This window comes from Buteo buteo, chromosome 13 (genome assembly GCF_964188355.1).
Source record: "Buteo buteo chromosome 13, bButBut1.hap1.1, whole genome shotgun sequence".
NCBI classification, from domain to species: Eukaryota; Metazoa; Chordata; class Aves; order Accipitriformes; family Accipitridae; genus Buteo; species Buteo buteo.
The window spans coordinates 27139340-27155123 of NC_134183.1; the positions used below are offsets into that span (position 1 = coordinate 27139340).

The following is a 15784-nucleotide window of genomic DNA, read 5'->3' on the forward strand; positions in this document are numbered from 1 at the left end:
ATCCAATATTCTGCATGAGTGGGCCTTGACCTCACTTTTTCTAGTTCAGTCTGATATATTAAAGTACCTACTCATGAAGTAAAAGTAGCTTTTCTTACTGACTGGGACAACTGTATTTTCAAAACATTTTTCAACTTGCCCCTCCCACCACCTCCACCCCCTCTCTGCTGAACAAATATGGGATCTTATTTAAAAAAAATAAATTTTGGGGACTTTCTATGTAAGTTTATAGATTCAGATATTGGACAGTAAGGCTGTCTCTGGATGGATTGGGGATTCGATACAAAGTGAGGACAAGGGCTGAGAAGTGTGTGGTAGATGCAGGACTACTTACCATGATATTTTCAGAACTCCCATTGTTTAACTGTTTCTGCTCCTGTGGATGTTCCACAGGTAGTGGCAAGGATATAAGACTGTCCTCAGCACATCAAACCTTCAGGTTCTCTTTTTTGTAAAATAAGAGCATGTACTTGTACAGGTTGTGTTGCCTTTGGAATTCTTTCTCGGACAAATGGAAGGAAAAAGTTTCTGGAGTCCTTGCTTGCTTTAGAGAGAATCTTCCTAGAAATTGGTGTTCTATGAGATGTTAATGTGAGACAAGTATAATTAAGCTGAAATCTTTGTACAAAAAAGATCCTTTTTGGCTGAATGTAACTTATAATGGAATATAGAATTTAAGGTACTTTGGATCTGCTATTGTCTTATTAAATAGAGCATTTTTCATTGTTTAAGTATTTCATATAATCTCAGTATTTAAGTATTTTTATATATTTTCACTGTTAAAGATCCAGCTATTCCGTACAAGACCAAAAGTGAGGGTAAAAACAACTTATAAACTGTTGAGAATACCTTTGGGAGTAGGGGAGATACATTTCTTTGAAAGTGCAGTTTAAAACTTATTTCTAAGCAGTCTTTAATGCCTTCTTCATGGCAAAATTTAATCATATTCTTTAAAATTGTGCAGATGGAATATGTGTGTGTGGTTCTTTATGATACACCATCTATTTTAGCAGTAAACCTATGGGTTACTGCTGAAAAATCTTTTTTATAATTGCTTAGGAACATGGTCAATTTTGTAGAGCAGGCCAGGCGTTACTACATCTTCCATATGTTGGTTTCACTTATGAAAGCCTACACAACTGTGCTCCACCTACAGTGCTAATTTGATTTTTTTCTGTGCACAGACTAGTATATCCTCTGCAAGATCTGAACTTCAGTCCCTTTTAAATTAATTAGTGTTTGTATTGCACTTTGAAAATGTAAAGGTTAATACAAATGCTAAATGTTGGTGATCTGTATTACACTGTGTTGATTGGAAGGATGTAACAAGCACTTGCCAACTGTTTTCCACCTCTTTCAGTTTACTGCAGAAATCCTGTAGTCTGTCATCCATTTGCCTGCTATTTGTGGCAATTACCATAAAACTTTATGAATGTAAATTTTACCAAACAATTTATGATTGAATTTAATGAAGACATTGTTTCTTTTCTCTTTCTTAAGAATGTCAAGCTGTCAGCTGAAGTAGAACCATTTATTCCTCAGAAGAAAGGTGCAGAAACACTAATGATCCCAATGGCGCTTCCTAATGACAGTGGAGGAATTAATGGCATGGAACCAACTCCTATCCCTAGCTACCTGATCACTTGCTATCCATTTGTACAGGAAAACCAATCCAATAGGTAATAAGAGGTTGTGGTCTTCATGGAAGATGATCTATTTTTAAATTGGTTTAAACTTTTTGTAGACTTGAGAGGAGTCAGTGACTGTTGGCTGTATATTCATTTTGTTCACTGTATTTAATCTTCTGACCCTTTATGGGTAAGGATGAAGTTTCTCTGTCCCCAGTCTCTTTTTTACTCATTTTTTTTCCTCTACTTTTCTCTATTCATGTTCTTTGCTGCTTTTCTTTCCCTGACTACAGAGATCTGGTACAAATCTCTCGGTCACCTGCTGTGCTCTTGCATCTTCCAGGGCTGTCAAGAGGTCTGTGTCTGAATCTCTGATGCTGAAGCAGGGCTCCAGGTGTCCAACTTGGGTCCTGCCATGGTGAAACAGTATGCAGCTGACACTTGTATTGAGTGTGGCTGTATCCAGTTTTCTTCGCATAACTAATTACAATACATAGAGTTTAGGAAATCTTTATTCTAGCCCAAATGTATTGTTTGCTGAATGCACAACTTCAGTGTTGATTATTCTATGTTGAAGGCATAAATAATTATTGCTGTTTGGTTTTGAAAAATGTACCCAATGTTTGCTTAGGACAGCACTTTACTGCTGCTGCAGTTGAATAGGTAAGAACAAAAATAATCCTTTAGCAACTGCCTGCTGCAGATCTGTAAGATTACCCTGAATTGTTACTTTTTCTATTCTCTTTTTCTAATATTTGGGCCTCTGCATTTTCTGTGTAGATGGTCTCCTGGTCTCTTGGGGGTTTGAAGAGAAAGAGAATTGGGTTCATAGTTTCCAAGGTGGTGGTCTTGTAGTATGCTGTATCACAAATAAACACAGGAAGAAATGTCCACACTTGGTTTCAGTAGTAAGTTTGTAAATGCCTATTTTCATGTGCGCTTCTTAAGGCCTGCATTTTTGTAGCAATTCTGAACAAGGGTGAGTTGACAACTTAATATACTCAAGTGCTTGGCCCTGAGTTAGCTAATGAATGTCACTGTTCCATGAGTCTGCTAGCTTACCTTGTGTAAGCTTAGGTATCTGCTTAGGTTATATGTGTTTTCTGAAGCAATGAAATTGTAATGAGTCCAAAGTACTTTTCAAAGGAAATACCTACATTTTATTTCTAAGTTTAATGTTAGAAATTTAATAAGTTTATACAAATGCAGGATCAACAAAGATATTTATTTTGCACTTGAATGTAATGTAAGCTTGTGAATCATTTAATTAGCATCTCTAAGAAGTCCTGATAAATTTAAGTTCAGTTATTAAAAGCTAGGAGCTTGTGAAACAAATGAGTTGTGGTTATTTGGTTGTTTTGGGTTGTTTGTTTTTTTTTTAAAGGAGTGGTAGTGGTCTGAATTTCCTCAAGGGGGAAAAACTTAGAGCAGTTGTCTTTCCTTTTGTTTTTTTACAGACAGTTTCCATTATATAACAATGACATCAGATGGCAGCAACCCAACCCAAATCCTGCAGGACCATACCTTGCTTATCCTATAATATCTGCTCAACCACCTGTTTCTACAGAATATACATATTATCAGCTGATGCCAGCACCATGTGCTCAGGTCATGGGTTTCTATCATCCTTTCCCTACCCCCTATTCTGCACCCTTTCAAACAGCAAATGCAGTAAATACAGTTACTACAGAATGCACTGAGCGTCCCAACCCATCGGGCCAGGTCTTCCCATTATCCAGTCAGCGGAGCAGAAGCAGTAACAGGGGGCCAGTCATACAAAAAGTAAGTCTGTTTTTTTAATAGGGTAAGTAGAACTGTATAAAGAAAATATCTTTGCACAGGGCATTTCATTTGAGCAACAACATGTTTGTCAGTAATATCAATGGAAGGAAAGGTGGGCAGAAAAGGCGTTAATCAGAGTAGCAAAACTCTGTCTACAGAGATATTTTGTGGTAAAATACTTGATCAGTTTATAAAGCCTGTGAGTATAACATGGGAAAGTCCCTTCTATTACTTCTGCTAGCTTGGTCTGAGCTTAGAATTACTTCACTAGAGAACAAAGGAAGTATACCCATACTTTCTTTACCTTTTTTTTTTTTTTGATACTTCCACATCATAACAAACAGCTCACTGTGAAGAGGTTAATAAATCAAATATTTTTATGAATATTTCCCTTAAACAAGTGGCTTCTGTAGAGAGTATTAGAACTTCTAATTGCTTTGTCTGATTACAACTATGAAGTCAAATCATATGACTTAAGTGTATGTGTGGCTAATCTTTTCAAACAGCAACAGCAGTTACAGACGCATATGAAAAATAAACGTCCTCCAGTGAAAAATGTTGCCACTCAAAAGGAGACTAGTTCATCAGGTCCTGAGAACAGATCAAAGATTGTTTTGTTGGTTGATGCATCACAGCAAACAGGTAATTTCTTTCTTGTGTTCTGGGTGTATGAAATAACTAGAGCTACATGTCAGTCACCATCTTTTCTAAAAGAAGGTGGACCAGGTTTAGATGTGGCTTTTAAGAGGAATCTTTGCAGATCAAAAAGGTAGTGAAGAAAAGGTGCTGATGGTTGCAGAGACCTACTCAATATGTCACATTATAACGTTGCGGTGATATGGTACTCCTGCAGAGACTTTGCCACTGTCAGAAATGGACTATTCTTGAAGGAGTTGATTATTATTAATAGTTGGACCTAGACATAACGTGTTTAAATTCAGTGCTGTTTTTAATTTTATTAAAAGGAAATTTGACTTTGGCTTTTTCCATTTGTTTTTATGATGTGTAGGTTTTTCATGTTTTTTAACAATTCCTGCACAAGTAATTACATTTTTATTGTTTCTTGCAGACTTTCCTTCAGATATAGCTAATAAGTCACTTTCTGAGAGCGCCTCTGCAATGCTTTGGAAATCAAAAGGCAGGCGCAGAAGAACTTCTCACCCTGCTGCAGAGTCCTCTAGTGAACAGGGTGCAAGTGAAGCAGACATTGACAGTGACAGTGGCTATTGTAGTCCTAAGCATGGCAATAACCAGGCTGCAGCTGCGACTTCAAGAAATCCAGATTCTTGTGCAATGAATGTATGTAAACATAACTGAATAACTTAACTATATTTGTATCCTACAGACTAATAAAAATTACTAAAAAAAATTGTTTTTTCCTTTTCAGGTTGTAGAACCATCAATAAATACAAGTAAGCATTGTCTTAGCTGGTGAGCTGTTTAAAATTTGGCTGGGTCACTTTTGTATTTTTGCTTTACGTTTTGCTAGGAACCATCTCTCAATCTACTTCCAGCATACTACTCTAACTGATCAGATACTTCTGAAGATATGTCTTTACTGTGATTTCTACCACTTCCACCAAAAGCTCTGTAACTTGTTGAATGAACAAGTGTATAAGTAGCTGTCACTAATGATTTATCAACAGCTGCCTTTCTTTAAAAGATTAAAAAAGCCAGAGACTGCAATGGAAGCATTCAGACAAAGCTGTACTTCTGTTGTATTTTATTTTCAAGCTTCCTTACCGTGTTGGACTGCAGTTCATGCCTAGGTAGTAATAGAGCCAAAGAGTTCTCATTCTCTATTTAGGAAGCACTGATACTTTTCTAGAAGCTTTAAAGAAGTACTGTAACAGAAAAAGTATTTTGATTAGTTTGCTAGTAGTGGTTAATGCTAGTGGCTAGTATCTATTGCTGGACTGAAATTGGTATGGATGTGAACCTGAGATTTCCTTTGACTGCTTCTTGATGATCAGTTGTTGGCAATTTGTAGGTCTGTAATCTGACTCTTCCATAAAGGCAATTCTGCTAACATCTAGAAATAGCTACAGAAGTAAATGTCAGAGAATTAGACTTTCTTGGAGAACTTTATTTGTATCAAAATTGTGTTCCTGGCTCTGGTGGCATGTGTATTGTTGATGCATTCTGTCATACTAATTCATAGACCTACTACTTTCTATACTAATTTTCATAGATGGCACTTCTCTTTCAGCTGGTGTAAGTTGGACTAATGTAAATTCCCAGGGAACTCAAAAAAAACCTTGGATTGAAAAAACTCAGACATTTTCTAGAGGTGGAAGACAAGCTGAGCAAAGAAATAGTTCACAGGTATGTTGTTAATGGTTCTAAATTTAAGCATTCTGTTTCTTGTGATATATGAAAATAAGGAATTTGAAATGGATTAAAAAATTAACATAAAAATAATAGTTAATGAAAACAGTGAATGAAAAGTGTAGAAACTCAACCTAAAAGTCAAGTTGCATATTCCTACCTTGTATGTTTCTTGAGCTAGCACTATATCATATATATATATATATTTTCATGTACTTGGCAATCTTCTGCCTATAGCCTGTTCTTTATATGTATCTACTTAGCAAGAACATTGCATATATAAAGTAACTTGTGGAATGAAGACAGTGTGGGCATAGAAAAGTTAGTTCAGTTTGACCCATTCACGTTTTAGAAGAAAGAAAAAAATCTCAAACTTCCTAAAGAAAGATTCTGATGTGATGGTGAACTAGAATCCTGTGTTCTCACTCCTTGTTGTCTTTGAAACTTTATTTTTACATTTATATTAACATACCATATTGTTAGCATTTTTATTAAGTGAATTAAAATTGTTTTATGCTAAAACTTGAATATGTTTGTGAAACTTCCTTCAAGTGGGACAGGATTTCTGTAATTAGTATGTGAGGACAAGGTGGCCTTCCTGATTTTGATAGTCTGGTTTTACTGGGGGGGCAGTGTGCAGAGGTGGGGGCAGAGAGAGGGCTGAAATATCTGCCTTTGCTTAAACATAGGTTTTGCTTGAATGTTTGAATTCAGTTATTGCAGACAAGACTAGCTGATCTTATAAGTGGGAGCTATATCATAGATGTGCCTGTATGCACAGATATGTGAGCCAGCTTGCCCTCTTTAGTTTTTTTAGAAGGAATTGTTAATTTGTCTTGAATCTTCCCATTTGGTATCTGTGGGTTTATTGTATAAAGAAGCTTGTTGATGCTCATATCTGGCAGTGTAGCAGTTCTGAATCTTTTTATAACCTGTAGTTAAATTGGAGGCTTTTAGAAGCCACTATTTGTGGCTTATGGCATTAGGAGAGTAGGAAGAACCAGATTTCCTTTCATCCAGTCACAGTTCATACTCTAAATCTGGCAGTTATTTTAGATACTTAAAAACAAAGCTGGCACAGAGTTTTACGTGAGGTTTTCCCAGCCAAATTCACTGTACCTCAAGGCAGAATTGTCCTAGAAACTATCTTCCTTTGAAACTAAATTTGTACCGGGTCTGTAGGAAATTTTCTTGAGAAATACACTAGTATGAGAGTGCCAGAATTTCAGATTCAAATCATGCTTTGCTTTCAGGCAGCCAGTCTTGCACATGGGTTTCCACCAACCTTTCATATAATAAATAGAAGAATGTTTATACCACTATACTGGGGTCTCTGGTCTTTAGAGAACTCTGTGTTTGTGCATTGTCATAAAACACATGTTGAAAAGGCAATAATTGCATGCAGACTAATTATATAGTGGGAGAGAGTTCTTTTGATTGATCAGGTTACAGACAGTTCCTCAGAATTCATGTCTGAGTTGTATGGAGTCATCAGCAGTTCTTGTGGTTTTCTTTGTTTGGCCAAAAGGACCCTATTTTTTTTTAAATCAGAAATTTAGAGATGAATGTATAGAGATACTGTATTTGGCTTGGGGGCTGGGGGGGTGGGAATAATTGGTAGTACCTGTAGGATATGTGCAGTTGTAAAAAAAACAAAAAAACCAAAGAACAACAAAAAAACAAACCAAACAAAAAAAAAGCCCCAACCAAACAAAAAAAACCAACACAACCAAAACAAAAACTCCTAAACCAAAACAACCCCACCAACCCTGCCTCTGCCCCAAACAACCAAAAAAAAACCTCACAAAAAAACAAAACGCCAGAGCACAGCTTATTAAATCTAATTCCATAAAAACTGTACCTTCTTAGCTACTAATTAGCAGACATGAGAATACCTTACACGTGTGCACACGCATCTTGAAAAATTGAAATTGCAAAGTGGTAATCACGTTCATTATTTTCAGTCTGGTTTCAGATGCAGAGACCACAGCACGTCTTCAGAAAGAAGGCAGAATTTGCAGAAACGACATGAAAAACCTTTAACTACAAGCCAGTCAAGCAGAACTGAGCAGAGTCCTGAACCTCTGTATTTTGAGGTACTGTTGTATGAAAACCGTTTCTGCATTACAGTGATGCAAGTTGTGTGTAGAAAAAGTGATATTCTCAACAGGGAGAGGTTGCAAAACATCTGACTCCAAGAGGTGTACAATATAGTGCACTAATTTAATTATTATATGATGCTTTCATTGTTGTACGTACAAAGACTTGTGTTTGGGTGTTGTGGAAAGTCTAAGAATTTAGACATATCTGTGATTGACAAATTAGTTAAGCAACTTTGAAGTGACTTTTTCTGTTCACTTGCGAATAAAAATTACTGTGTTCTCTGGTTTATCCCCCTCCTCTCTAATTGTAATTGGATTTCTTTAATATAAAACATTAATAAATTGTTCTTTTTGAAAAAGGTTATTCTGATACAGAAGTGCTTTGTTAATTTTTCATCACTTTCTATTTGTGTCACTCTTAAGCCATTCTAGCTTATGTGGGACTTTAGGATTCAATTCCTTCTTCTAGCTTTGGCCATTTCAGCTGATGCTTTTCATGTGACTTTTGGTTCCGTTCTCTTCACTCTTAATTTGTTTATTGTTCAGGATGAAGATGAGTTTCCAGAGCTAACTAGTGACAATGGCAGCAGCAAAAGTAGTAACATCCAGCAAAAGATTTCACCCAAAGTAGTAAGTAATTATTTTATTTTACAAAGCATTTTAAGTTGTTCTGAGACTACTTGATTGTGTAAATTTTTTGAGTCTCGGCTGCAATACTGATAATGTGGTAATTGTGATGTTCTTAGGGCGTTTGTTACCAGTTTTGGATGCTAAAGAAATGCCAATTAAAATAAGTGGTGCAGAGAACCTCTCTTTAAAAAAGACTGCTGGATTTTTGCCTGCTAATGAGATCATTAGCAAGTGAAACTGTAAGATACATATGATAGATGCTTAGAATCATGGAATATCCCAAGTTGGAAGTAACCTCTAAAGATCATCAAGTCCAACTCCTGACTTCTCCATCTCACTGACGGTTTCTCACAATTTTTGTGCTTTTTGAAGTTGCATGCTAAATTTTGGGTGAACAGTAGATGCAACAGGATTTTTGAGATTAAAAATAGTTTTGAGGATTATTGAGCTTTCTTTGTGTTAATACGTAAACTACATCCTGGTTATTCTTTGACTTAAAAGGGTTTGCATTCAGACTGATGCTTTGATGCAGACTTTTCTTAAAATTGTTAAATCTGCAAATATGTAGTAATGGTGTCAATTTTAAAAATAATTACGGTTTATGTAGCTTATTCTGAAATGAAAATAAACTAAACTTTATCTGCTTTCAGGCTGTAGAAACAGTTGTTAGAAAGATGCTCTTTTAATACCTGATCTACTTGTACAGTTCTGCAACAAAATGTTTATCTAGACTACTTAGTCTGTTTGGCTGGCTGCTTTCCAGGAAAATAAAGTCCTACATGAAATCTTCACAGAGGAAAAAAAACCCAACCCACTCCCTTATTTAGCAGTCAGACTGGAAAACCTTCTGAAGGCATAATTGGAGATAAATATAGTAGTTTTCCCATACAAAAATGAAATATACATAAGTTTCTAGTTTTACTACCTTACTGTCTCATCTAGCTATACTTAATAATTGGGATGTCATATTGCTGACCAAAGCAGTGGTTCATTTCTGGAGTACCACATTTCCTATGGTCTTGAGAGAAAGGTCTTTAATTGTGTTGTTTTGTTTTTTGTTTTTTTTTAAATCCTAGTTGGATGACTTACCAGAGAATTCTCCAATCAATATAGTTCAAACTCCTATTCCCATTACAACCTCTGTACCAAAGCGTGCAAAAAGTCAGAAGAAGAAGGCCTTGGCAGCAGCACTTGCGACAGCTCAAGAGTATTCGGAGATAAGCATGGAACAGAAAAAACTTCAAGTGTGTAGCATTGTCTGTCCCTGCCTCCTCCCCCATAGTTGGTTAAGAGGAGTATCAGTTAGCTGTTGCTCCTCTTTTTCTATAATAGCAAGAATCTCTTTGTAAAGAATGTTTTGCAGGCACTATTTCCTTGTATTTATCAGCGCATGATGGTTTTTGTTATAGGAGGCTTTATCAAAAGCGGCTGGAAAGAAGAGCAAGACCCCTGTTCAGTTAGATTTGGGCGACATGTTAGCAGCTCTTGAAAAGCAGCAGCAAGCAATGAAAGCTCGTCAGATCACCAACACCAGGCCCCTCTCATACACAGGTATTGCTAATCTGCTTGACTATTGCTAAATGCATTTTGTGACAATACAAATGTGATTGAGCATCTTTAAATATGCTTTTTTCTGTCAAGTTTTAGTTTTTGAATATAAATATAATAAAAACCTGAGAAAACTTTCTTAATGCATTTCTCAAAAAATTCACCTGTGCTTTCTTCTGAGCTGCAGTATGCAATGGTGAAAGTGCATGTAGAAACTGAGGACAAACTTCTCTTAAAATCTACTATTCAAAATTCAGGATTCATGTCTTGAAAGTAATTCAGTGCTGCATTGAGTATGTGAAAAGGTCTGTATTGGGTCAAACCAAACATCTACTACAGATACTACAGAATTCTCTTTGAAAGCAGCTTAGAGAGGATACCTGTGACTGATACAGAGGGATACCTCTCCAGGATATTCTTCCTGCCTGTACTGACTTCAGGGCCTCCTGACCCAAGGCTTTCTCAAACCAAATTTGTTTCTTAAACTAGTGATCACTATCATGTGCTTTTGCTGTCCACAAGGTCCAATGGCAGTGAATTCTAACCTTACTACATGCTGTATGGAGAAGCCCTTCTTTCTACTATGGTTTTTTGGGGGTGGGGTTCAGGGTTGGGTTTTTTGTGCCCCACTCATAATTTTGCTAGCTTTAATAGCCTTCGTATCGCAAAGAGACTGAGCAGTCGTTCCCTGCTTTCCTTACCTATGGTTCTTGGAGGTCTGTCATCTCTCTTCTAGTCTGAAGAGTCCTAGTCTATTTATTCCACTGTGGAATCATGTCTTTTCTGATAATCCATATCACTTTCTCTGTACCTTCTTGTAGTTCTACTGTATCTTTTTGAAAATAAGGATGATCAGATATGCACAGAATGTTAAGTTATAGTTCCGTCATGAATGTATGCAATGGCTTAATTACACTTTTTTGTTCGCTATTTCTTTATCAACACTTAACATTAAATTAGCTTTTTTGTGCTTGCTACTGAACACAGAATTGACATTTTTGTAGTTATCTATTATAGTCCGTGAATCTCATTCCTAGGCAGTAGTATGTAGCCTAGAGTCCTTCGTTATGCACATAGTTACCATTTTCCCTCTTGTGTGTTGCTTCAGTTACCTGCTTTGAGTTTCAGCTGTGTTCAAACATTAATTCAAGTTGGCAAGCTTATATCAAACAAAGCTCAGCAAAGAATAGTTGGCATTTCCATTGGAGACTGCATTTGTTTTATTCTCTTTTTTGCAGAAGATACACTTAATGTATGTTGCACTCTGTTTTGTCCTGTCAACTAATCAAGTCTTTGACAACTAAAAATCAATGTTTGGATAAATATTTGCAACTTCTCTTACTATTATCACCTTACTAATAAAGCTACGTGTAGTCATTTGAGAGAGATCCCTTACTAGTATTAAAGTAATTCCTTTCCTGGAATCCATAGCTTCCTAAAACATGAGGCTAAGTTGAAGAAAGCGTAAAACCATCTGGAAGCAACAATATCTGATGATGTAATCTTCCTGTCATTATGAACTGCTTTTTTCCAAGGAAGGAGGATGTACTTTGAGAATTCATCAGTGGAAATTCTGAAAACAGTGTTGAAATAAAGTTGACATGTCTTTTGGTGAAACTAATATCTTTTTTGTATTTAGTTGGCAGTGCTGCTCCCTTTCATACCAAAGAATCTGCCAACAGAAAGTCCTTAACAAAGGGACAGCCATCTATGGGTTGCCTTAATCCTTTGGATTCAACTGCCCCAAAAGTGAAAAGAGGAAAAGAAAGAGAGATTGCAAAACTGAAACGCCCTACAGCACTTAAAAAGGTAAACATATCAACCCTGGAGTGTCTTGACTCACACTCATACTTCAAAAATAAACTGGTATTTTCTTACTTGAGGATTAGTGACTATGAGCATAGGGTAAGGGAGTCATGAGCTTCTGCCTTTAGTTCCTGTTACACTGATGTCCTGTTCTTTGGATCTAGGGATGTAGCATATCTTTTATACAGCCATAATTAGTTGAAGATGATATAAATCTATCTCAATACAGATTGCAAGGATTTTTTTAACTATAAGCGCTAGGACATATGGGAAAACTTGCATGGTTTTTTGTATGTTTTTGAATCCTAGTTTGTAGTGCATTGCAGTATGCTAACATTAAATTGTCCTACTCTTTTATTAGAGATGGGTATAGAACTTGAAGTAAAAACATGATTTTTAATTGAGTAGATTTAGAAATAATTGGGTTTATATATGCATGCACACATAAAGTAGGTATATACACAGAGAATACAGTACATTTGGAAATCAGAAGGTAAAATACAAAAAACTAGCCCTAAAAAAAAGAAAGTGAAAGCCTTTTTAAAAAAAAAAAAGGCGTGAAAGTTACCTGTATTCCTGTACCACATTTCTTATCAAGATCACTTTGATACAGGCAGTTAAAATCTGGTAAAGCTGTGTTTGTACAAAGCTTGGCTTTGAGTATGTTGCCTTTTGTTTTCTCCCCTCACCAGCAATCTTTTTTTCTGACTTATCCATGATCTACTTGAGTTAGAGAAATTCACAGCTATCTCTTCAGAACTGTTTTCTAAACTTGATTGTCAATGCCTTTATGTTGGTGTTATTATTTATTGTAGCAATACCAATATATCCATGGCTGCTTACCCTTGCACTTTCTTTTATAGAAAGGATTCTATCTGTTGTGGTGCTTCACAAAGATGACTAGTATTCTTGCATAAGGTGTTTTTTTACAGGGGTGGGGATGAGGAATTGCTAATGAGTGAGTGTTAATGTATCAGAAGCTGTGAAAGTACTTTAAACTGTTGAAAGCACTATTTACGTAGAAGTATGAGAGGATTGAGTATACCATCTGTAAAATGCTGGAATGAAATACTGTTTGTGATCAAAGAGGAAACTGAAATAATTTCAGGGTCTTTTGCCCTGGCATGAGTAGGAAGGTTCAAAACAACTTGGTTAACTTTATTTTATGTTCAGTCAAATGGACATTTTTCTTTACAGGTATCACTAACTTTCAGATGCTGATTTGGTTTTGTTCCTAGATTATTTTGAAAGAGAGAGAAGAGAAGAAAGGCCGTTTATCAGCTGACCATAGCCTTTTGGGATCTGACGAACAGAAAGAGGTTCATATAAATTTGACTGCTGATCAGTCTCAGGAGTTGGCCTCTCAAGAAGGTTGGTCTCTATCTTTCTAGTCCTCCTTCCCTCCCCCTGCACTGTACTGATCTGCTTATTTTAATATTTTGTCTTTCTCTTTTTATGCAACACAATTTATTGATGTTACCATTTAACCTTTTTTAACATGAAATACTAGGAATTGGAACCCTCTTCTAAAATATCTTGTCTGTCCTTCAGCTGTGGAAGGTTCAGGAAGCATGGGTTCTAAGTACATAATCTCTGTACAGTCTTTAAATAAATTTCTCTTGAGTAGATGTTCCCAACATGTCAGAGTTGATAGCATTTTTGATAAGCGGACAAAATGTGACCTGTTGTCGATCATGCCATGTTAATAGCAATGTTTTTTAATGATAAGCATACTGAAAGCTTTCCCGATGTAGAAGTTGGAAACCATAAATAAGGTTTTGCAGTTTGAACACTATTGTAAGTCAACTGCAATGTCTGGACTGTCAATTTGCAGCAACAGCTCTGAGCAACTGGAAAACTACAAAGAATTTTCAATGTCTTTTGACATGTTTGGGGTGGGGTGGGGAAGGAGGTGTCTATCAATATTCCAGAAGTACTGCTTCAGAACTTTTCTTCTGAATGACCTGACTGACTTCACCTAACTGAAGATAAGTGTGAAAATCTTAAATATTCTAGGAATAAGTTAGTAAAATATTATATATATAAATAGCAAAGAACTATTGGAAGAAGTTGTAGCATTTAGGCAGGTTTTCCCTTCTGTTCTATCCATTGCCCAAACTAAACTTTGGATATTTTAAAATCAATATTCAAATATTGCTTATTTACCCAATGCATGCGGAGTATTGTGTATGTGCTTGTTTTGTTTCCCCCCTCCTCAACTACCCCTCCAGGGAAGAATATTGTTTAGTGTTTTCAGAATGTAATTTGGAAAAAAGCAAGGGAGTGACATGTAAGAAGTGTGATGCTGTTTCTTTTATGTCTTTGCATTTTACAGTGTTTCAAAATTGTCTTTCAGAAACTGGACTAAGTATGCCTAGTGATACTTCACTTTCGCCAGCAAGTCAGAATTCTCCATACTGTATGACCCCAGTGTCACAAGGTTCACCTGCTAGTTCTGGAATAGGCAGTCCAATGGCATCTTCTGCAATAACCAAAATTCACAGCAAGAGATTCAGAGAGTAAGAGTTTTGCATTATTAATTCAGTCACCTTCATCTTTTAAGTGTGGATAGGTTTAGTAGACTTAGGAGGAGCTACCTTTTCTTCAACAGAAGTTTCTGCAAGTATCTTCTTTTTTCCTTTTTTTTTGCTATAGGTGGGTTGCTCTGTGTGTGTGTGTGTGTGTAGATATACATACCCAAATGTGTGTGTGTGTATATATGTGTACACACACATGCTTTGGACTTTCTTTGGTTGCTGCAATAAATAAGCTAGGTGGAAGTATTCTCAAAAAAATTTTTTTTAAAGGAGGACTACATATACTTTGGATGGGAAAGGAAGGAATACTTATGAATGCTGAAAATACTGTAATAGTCACTCTTAATACATTACTGCTTTTTTATTAATGTATCTTTATAGAGTACCAAATTAAGGAAAAGGATAGTTGCTTGTGGCACTTATTGGAGTATTTCTTTGTATTTTGTAAAATTCTTTTTGACTGACTTCTTGAGGTAAGGGATGTTACTGGAAATATAAATGTTTTCAGGATGTATTTTTAACTTATAATATACAATCTGATTTTTAAATCCTTTTAATAACAGATTATCTGTTCTGAGGAAGTAAAATTATTTTTCTTTGGTAAAAGAAAAGGTTCAGTGAAATAGTAGCGATTATGTGCTATGCTAATATTTGATGTTTTTTGAATTTATAGGTACTGTAACCAAGTTCTAAGTAAAGAAATAGATGAGTGTGTGACTCTATTATTGCAAGAGCTTGTCAGCTTCCAGGAACGGATTTATCAAAAGGATCCCATGAGAGCTAAAGCAAGGAGAAGACTTGTTATGGGGTTGCGTGAGGTTACTAAGCACATGAAACTAAACAAGATCAAGTGTGTAATCATATCTCCCAACTGCGAAAAAATCCAGTCAAAAGGTATAAATGATAAAACAAGTGGTTCGCTTAACTGTTTACAGTTTTCTTGTGCTGATTAGCAAGGTTAGAAGTATTTTTTTAGTTACTGTGTATGATGTAACCCTTCCACAATTAATTGTGTAATTATTACTCTGCATTCATTCTTTTCTACTCTATTCTGGAAGAAACTCATTCACAAGGGGTGAAAAGCTTAAAGAAAAATAGATATTATAACACATACAATAGACTTAAATTTTATTGCATTCAGTCTTTGATACACCTAGAGTCCTGAGCTCTGGGTGCTCTTAAGGAGGATTCCTTAAGAGGAATGTGAATTGGTTAGTTAGCCAGCCAACACATTTTGCCACAACCAGAAATGTAAACAGAGGCTTCCTAAGATATGAGAAGAGCAAAGCTCTGCTCAAACAAATAGTTGTGAAAAATTCAGGTTTAATTTGTGTGCAGGACTAACAGACAATACAGAATATTGCCTTGGTCTATACTCACTCACTATACTTGAAATGTATAGCTTGTTATCCTGTAGGATATA

General features: G+C 36.0%; 1 protein-coding gene across 5 annotated transcripts in view; it reads left to right on the forward strand.

Moving 5' to 3' along the window:
• SECISBP2L (SECIS binding protein 2 like) overlaps positions 1 to 15784 on the forward strand; it is a 31531-nt gene that overhangs the window by 9183 nt on the left and 6564 nt on the right. For 2 of the 5 annotated variants that reach the window (XM_075045222.1, XM_075045225.1), the window contains exons 2-15: positions 1501 to 1679; positions 3086 to 3410; positions 3917 to 4052; positions 4480 to 4709; positions 4798 to 4822; positions 5602 to 5735; positions 7703 to 7834; positions 8387 to 8470; positions 9547 to 9714; positions 9880 to 10021; positions 11658 to 11827; positions 13063 to 13195; positions 14181 to 14343; positions 15035 to 15255. In XM_075045222.1, coding sequence (XP_074901323.1) covers positions 1501 to 1679; positions 3086 to 3410; positions 3917 to 4052; positions 4480 to 4709; positions 4798 to 4822; positions 5602 to 5735; positions 7703 to 7834; positions 8387 to 8470; positions 9547 to 9714; positions 9880 to 10021; positions 11658 to 11827; positions 13063 to 13195; positions 14181 to 14343; positions 15035 to 15255 — 2242 coding nt within the window. Of the gene's footprint in view, positions 1 to 1500; positions 1680 to 2517; positions 2537 to 3085; positions 3411 to 3916; positions 4053 to 4479; positions 4710 to 4797; positions 4823 to 5601; positions 5736 to 7702; positions 7835 to 8386; positions 8471 to 9546; positions 9715 to 9879; positions 10022 to 11657; positions 11828 to 13062; positions 13196 to 14180; positions 14344 to 15034; positions 15256 to 15784 lie in introns of those variants that run through there. The other 3 variants (XM_075045223.1, XM_075045227.1, XM_075045226.1) reach the window with 3 other exon arrangements.